The sequence below is a fragment of the Atta colombica genome, unplaced genomic scaffold (assembly GCF_001594045.1).
Source record: "Atta colombica isolate Treedump-2 unplaced genomic scaffold, Acol1.0 scaffold175, whole genome shotgun sequence".
NCBI classification, from domain to species: domain Eukaryota; kingdom Metazoa; phylum Arthropoda; class Insecta; order Hymenoptera; family Formicidae; genus Atta; species Atta colombica.
Window position 1 is genome coordinate 331,184 of NW_017259266.1, and position 7,197 is coordinate 338,380.

Genomic DNA, 7,197 nt, shown 5'->3' on the forward strand with positions numbered 1-7,197 from the left:
TTATTTGATAAAGTATTTTTAAATAATTAAATTAAATATATAATAATTAAATTTTGATAATATTTTTATAATATTTCCGCTAAACAATATTTGATGAAATATTAACGAATTTAAAATTATTTCATGTATGTTTCTAACGTAATATATCAAACTATGTTGCGTGTTCTAGTATCTAATTCTCAAATTAATGCTAATCCGAGGATGAAATGGCGCAGCAACGGAAAGCGAAAGGGTTGACGGAGGTTGCCACTTACCGGTGCTGGTAGCGTTGAAGGCCAACATCGGCGTGGGCGGTGGGATGCCCCTCTGACACGCTATGGTGCTGGCAGTTAAACTGACAACTCCGCCGCTCTCTTTGTACATGAAGCACAGTCTACGGCTGTTTCTGTAGGGCTGCGCCCTGTTGTTCTCGCTGTTCGACCACGTTGTTCTGCGCGCCAACGGGGTGGCGATCACGAACTGCGTGCCCTCGGCGTCGAACCATCTACCATGGCAGGAGTAGGCTGGAAGGTAAAGAGAAAGCACGGAGCTGCCAGAGGTCTTGGCGAAACATGAGAGGGTTGGAGAAAGTTTCGGGATAATAACGGTCGGGTGAAGGGGGTTGGCGTCTCGACGACCGTTACCCTTCGAGTGCCATTATTCCCCCCGAAATAAACTTCGGTGTCGAGGGTCGAGAGAATATCCATGGGAAGAAGCGCCAGTCTACACAGCGAAAAGAGAAGAAGGTGAAGAGCGGATGTGCCTCACGGTTCTTTCAAACATTCAGGCATTTCGATCTTGATGCGGAATCGCGGCAGGGGAGCGCGCTTGAGTATCACTTCGACCGTCGTAATGAAGTTACGACATTACCAAGATTGATAAACGGGGCGCAAGTTTCGGACTCGATAAGAAACGCGCCGTTAATATCATCGCTTTAATACTGAAAGGCTCGAATTTGTTATACTATCTCTGGATAATATAATCTTTTGTAAACGCGATAAGCATTATGTCATCGGTGAGCTCTATTGTATACGAACTTTATACTAACACTGTAATTCATCAAGTTCTCAATGTAAATTTCCTGATATTGATGAAATGGGGTTCTTATTTTTTTTATTTCTTAAGACATTTCCTAAAATCTTTTCTTAAAATTTCTCTTTCTTGAACTGATATTAATAAGATTATAAAGAAATTTCATTATAAATATATTTTTTTCTTTGAAAAATATCTGTCATATCTTTTAGATAGATTACTTCAAAGGATTCTGCAATACATGGAAACTTGGATTCTGGTGAAATAAGTTAGTTTTCATGTAACTTGTGATGACTAGTGAACAAAAGATGTTCATACAAGGTTCAATAATGAACAGTTTTTTAATATCAAAGATGCTCTGTGAATTTTACTTTGATACAATTTTATTTTGAATAATAATTCAAAAACTATCAATTATTAAACCTTATGTCCGCGACATCTTTTTGATAATATATTTATAAGCTACGTTATATATGAAAACTAACTCATTTCACTGGAACTTAAGTTTTCAAATAATTAGTATGAGATCTATTGAGTCACTTATGAATTCTTTGATCGAATCAATGTTTTTCTTTTCTATAAAATACGCAATTTTCTTGTGCATAAAAATGCACAATTAATAAAAATTATAGGAATTAAGTTGTAGTGATAAAATCTTTTCCTTCACAAAGAGAATTCTTGCTAGAATAAATTTATGTATCTCTAGATATACTATATAGATAGACTATAATCGTCAATCCTTCTAACATTAAGAAGATACTTTCTGACCCGCGTAGAATTCTATACTCAATCCTCCTTCGTCGCTCGCGGTATTGTGATCATATTCAAGGGGTCAGCGCGGCTAAGATTCTCGATATGAAAGAAAAAGAAAAAGTAGATAATTACCAGTGATAGCGTCATCGTCGACGCAGTCACTTTGAAACTCCATCCTGTCCGCCGTGGAGCAACCCACGGTTAAGGTCGTCACCTCAGAACTGCACCTTGAATCATCCTCGTTTCTCTTCTCCCTCCTCTCAGGAATATCCTCATCTCTCTCGCGTTCCTCGAGTTCCCTCTTCATTCTCAGAAGATCCTTATAGGTCATACCCTTGTCGACTGGATTCCCCGACGCGGATCTCTTTCGCGGCGGACTATCGGCGTCTAAATAATCCCCGAAATAATCGTCTTGCACTTGCAATGTACTGGAGGTCCAGCTGTCGTCCGAATCGGCGGCCCAAAACCGTCTGATTGTATCAACGTCATACAGATGAAAGTCTTCTATCTTTGGGTATCTTCTCGATCTGTTCGTCTTATCTTTCGAATTCACCTCGTCTTCAATCGTCTCACCCTCGTTTTTGTCAACTCTTCCGCGATCCATCGCGTATCTCGTATCTTTCTCGAGATATTCGACAGCGCGCGATCTCCTCGTCTTAGAATGTGAGCTCTCGGCGACGCGTTGCTCCAAATCGCCCGATCGTCTAACCTTCGATCGCAAGGCGCGTTCTCGTAGATCCCGGAAAGTCTCTTCTAGCTCCGAAGTTTTCCTCGATGAGGACATTTCTTCCAGGCTGTAGTCCTTGCGACTTCGATTGCCGCGATTCGAACGTGCTCGCCGACCCATCCTCTCGTGGACGAGATACTCATTGTTGGCCCGCCTCTTCTCGACTTCATAATCCAGCTTACGACTTCGCCGGTCTTCATTTCTCTCTTGAGCATGCCGCACCTTTTCGCCGTCGTGTCGAATGAGCAGAGATTCCTGCTGATGCTGGCTCCTGCGGCTTTCGCGCGTGTTCCGTTGATTCCGATTCACATCCGTCACTGTGAACTTGCCCAAGTACGGACAGGTACGTGGTTCCGGAGAGCTCGCTGTGACAAAAAGCAAATGCAAATCTTACTCTCAGAAAAAAATTTTAATAACTAAATAAAAAATATATTCGTGATATACTTAATTTTATCGCAATTTGGTAGTATAAAAATAGACAATATTAAAATTAGACAATATTAAGATAGATCAATAATTGCTACTTTTCTTCCTCAAATTAAATAATCTTGAAATAATAAATTAAATATAAACAAAAAAAGGCGTTGAGAATTAGTGCAAAAAACAATATGCAAAATTATTATTACGAATCTTTAATGACACGTTAATCACAGTCAAACATCATAATATATGCAAACATTGTATAGTTGAAGACTTGTGATAATAATTGATGCATTATTTTCCGCGTTAGCTTCCAATGCCTTTTTTGTTTATAATCAATTTATTATTTCAATCTATCGGGAATCTTTAATTGACATTTTAATTTTTATAAACAAGATTGACTTATTGTCCTAAGACAAGACTAACATATAAATGTAAATTTATATATTCTTACGTTTAGAAGAAATCTTTACCTAATGTCATAACGTACATTCTGAAACCATAGTATTTGACACAAAACCGATATATCAAGATAATTTTATTCTAGATTAAAAAATATTTATTTAAGAGTAAAATATTTCTGTGATAACAATAAATATTATTGTTTCTATATTGATCCTATTTTATGAAGAGTAATATCATTGAAGAGTAATATCATTGAATTCGAAAATTTTTTATATACACAAAATATATAACAAAATATGACATTTTTACTTTAAAAACAATATCAGTCAAAATATAGAATTCCAGAAAATATATTATAATAATTTGTAAGATTAAAATGAGCAAATTCAAAGTAGAATTATCAAAGAATAATTAATTATTCTTCTAAAATTAATACAATTAAAATTATTTTTTTAATTTTTAATACTTTAATGCTTTGAGAGATTGTATATAGAGAATAATTTATACATAAGAGAATAATTTATACATAATAAGAGTTCTTAAATTTAAACTTGATTTCTGTATAATAAATAATAATTGTTTTAATAGCATAATATACGCGAGATGATATAATATTTATATTGTGGATAGAGAGAATTTGTGATATGACAAAGTAAGAATACTGCAATAAATTTTGTAGTATTATTAATGACATGAAATATTACGCTTGCTTCATTTAAAACATTAATATAACGTTGTCGTATAATTCGCGATTTACGATTATGTTTTATATTTACGATAAAAGAGTTAATTTAATGCACGACATGTGCAAGAAATGAAAAATGGCAGCATGATAAAACATATAAAAACGCGTGAACATTTATCGTGTACTTCAAGCGATACTTTTTGTCACAATATTTGATATACAGACCACTGAAATTTTATATAAATGTGATAAAATTACAAACACATATTACAAAACAATATTATTATTGTTACTAATATTATTATTATTATTAACATTACGAGTATATATACATAACATTATATATATATATATATATATATATATATATATATATATATATATATATATATATATACGAGTTATATGTGCATAAACGATAAAGATATGCTAAAAGATATAAATACTAATAAACGCAAAAGATATCGTAGATAAAAAGAGTTGCTGTAAATTAATGATCCTATCTACCGAAAGTAAAGTACTGATATGCTCGTAATTTCTACGGCCTAAGAAGAAACTTTGAAGTTGAGTCTTAAACGGAATTTTAAATGCCGTAACTTTAGAAGTTGGGACAAGAAGCTCGACGAAGGTTATCGATCCCTGCTAATGATACTTTCTTGTTAGTGAGGAAGTACGGTATATTTTAAACCAAGGAGGGAAAAAAGTTCTGAAAAGAGCCACGGATGTCCGAGTCTATTCAGGGAGTTCACATAATCATATTATATCTCTTATGTATCCTAAGATGGTTGAAATGTTATATAATGGTTCCAAATTTATAAGACTCAGGTTAATCGTTTTTTTCTGAAGTTGTAATTAATTTAAAGCAGCTACAGTTTGCTCCAAAAGTAATGCCAAAACGTACTGTTATTTCTTATACATTTTTATTCAAGGAATTCTAGTATATTTCTGAATATTTTCATTAAAATATCACATAAATCTTATCTTATATCTCTGTATCGATTAAAAGTTCTTTCACATGCACATATATTTATTATTCTTCAATTTTTTTTCTTTTCTCAAATAAATTTTTCTCTTTATATGCGTATAATACATGAGCCACAATAAATATCGCCAATCACACGCAAACAAGAATACGCATTGTGAGCTTAATGGAAGCTCGTTAGATCGTAAGAAAAGAGAAAAAGAAGGCTCGGAGTCTTTAGAAGGTTCAAGAAAGTAACGGAAGACAGAGCGAATGGTTATAACGAGAGAGCGTAAATCGACCATAGGCAGACACAATGCGAACTCTAACGAGACAAATCTGACGACGCGACGCGCCCTCGAGTAAAGGATGCCACTTTCCCCTAGTCCGATAAGCTGCATTATCGTTTTATCTCGATACTAAGCCTTTAAAATTCAGTAAATTAACGATCAAGAGTCTACTCTTTTTATATTTTATATTACAATATGTGCCTCAGGTTAATTGAAAGCACGTGAAATACGATGCTTGCAAAAAAAAAGAAAGAAAAAAAATATACCGATTATCCTACAGGGAAAATACAGCGAAGGGTTTAATTGCTATTTAACGTCGAAAGAGTTAGAAAAGTTTGGGTAAAGGAAGTCGGAAAAATTTACATTTACTTGCTCTTAATTAGAAAGCAAGATTTTGTTGCAAAAGTAGCAGGATCTCACTTTCTAATTAAGTCTCAGAAAGTCTCGCTTTAACAACGAGATACTGTTTTATTTCATTTAATCGCAACTTAATTATAAAAATACAAAAATACTTAAAGACTAGCAAAGAAACGTATAAATGGAAGATCCAAATTAATCATTTACCAAGGAATCAACGTAATCTTATTTTCGTTCGTACTTCAAGCATAGGATTCCACTTTTGTTTTTACATTGCCGTTCCATTTTGCATTGCCAAATTTTATAAATTGATCTCTAATGGCAGTTTGTGACGATATCGCAAAAAATCTCGTTATTTTTACGGTTAATTAGATTTTATGACAACGTAAAAGCGATTGGTCTCGGTGAAGGCGACTTGATTTTTCCGACTCGTTAGGCGATTCCCGGCACGAAGGACTTGCCTAAAAGGACGGTAAGGGCGGGTTATGGAGAGGTTGAGAGTTAGTCCCTTTGGTCTATCTTCTTTGTGTTCAATCAGAAGGGCGAGTCATGGATTGTACTGATCGTTATTTATGCTGTAAAGCTTTATCGCTCATCAAAATATCATAGATGTCTCAATAATAAACTATATTTTTTTAACCCTGTTAATTTGTTCAAATTTACGATCATATTTAAATCAATATTAAAAGTTCTATAAAAATAAAAAAAGTTCACAGAAAAAAGATCAACAAATTACATCAACAAATGAAATCATTAAATATTAGAAAGAAATTTTTTTAGTACAATTTAGTAAAAAATATAAATTATATTTTGAGTCAAATAAACCCAATATGTATAGCAGAGTTAAGTTTCTAGACTTCTACAATTCACAATATTAATTCTGGTAGGTTATCCTAATAATAATAAAAAATTATTATTTCATAAAAACAGATCATATTTCCTTACTGTATATTATTTTGTGTTTCGTATTAATGAGATTAATCTGCTCTTAATAACGTTGCGATATGTTATCATTGTAATATGTCGCATATCGCAATTAGAGATATTCATATACAGGGAACGTATCTTTCCTTATCTCAATATGCTTATCTACTCTGAGAATCACGTAATAATGATGTTTCATAGTATCTAGTTGTCTCCGAGAATGTAATTATGCGGACGTTTGTCTATGAGTATAAATGTGTTTATAAACTTGAAAATATATTTTTTGTCGAATTAATAAAACAAATACAGATTCAAATACCAATACACATAACAGAAATAAGATAAAAATAAAGAAACATATTTTTATACCAGAGATTAATCCATTTCAACCTCTTCCATTCCATTCCAATATATTAAAATAACGAAAATTTATCAAAGTACATCATTAGATGAATACACATCAGCGTATACATTTTTTAGATTCTGCCAATACGACACACTGAGAAAAGTGATTTTGTTATAGGAACAAATCAAGGGAAAGCAAATGTGATATTTGTTAAAAAATCGATCAATTTGTTACGATTGCAAATTAATTCATCAATATAACAATAATAAATAGCAAATAAGAGGCTCATATATATATATATATATATATATATATATA

General features: G+C 33.0%; 1 protein-coding gene across 1 annotated transcript in view; it reads right to left on the minus strand.

Moving 5' to 3' along the window:
- LOC108686335 overlaps nt 1-7,197 on the minus strand; it is a 155,051-nt gene that overhangs the window by 2,532 nt on the left and 145,322 nt on the right. Inside the window, exons 8-9 of the mRNA XM_018191596.1 lie at nt 1,897-2,856; nt 255-503 (exon numbers count right to left, since the gene is read on the minus strand). Coding sequence (XP_018047085.1) covers nt 255-503; nt 1,897-2,856 — 1,209 coding nt within the window. The remainder of the gene's footprint in view (nt 1-254; nt 504-1,896; nt 2,857-7,197) is intronic.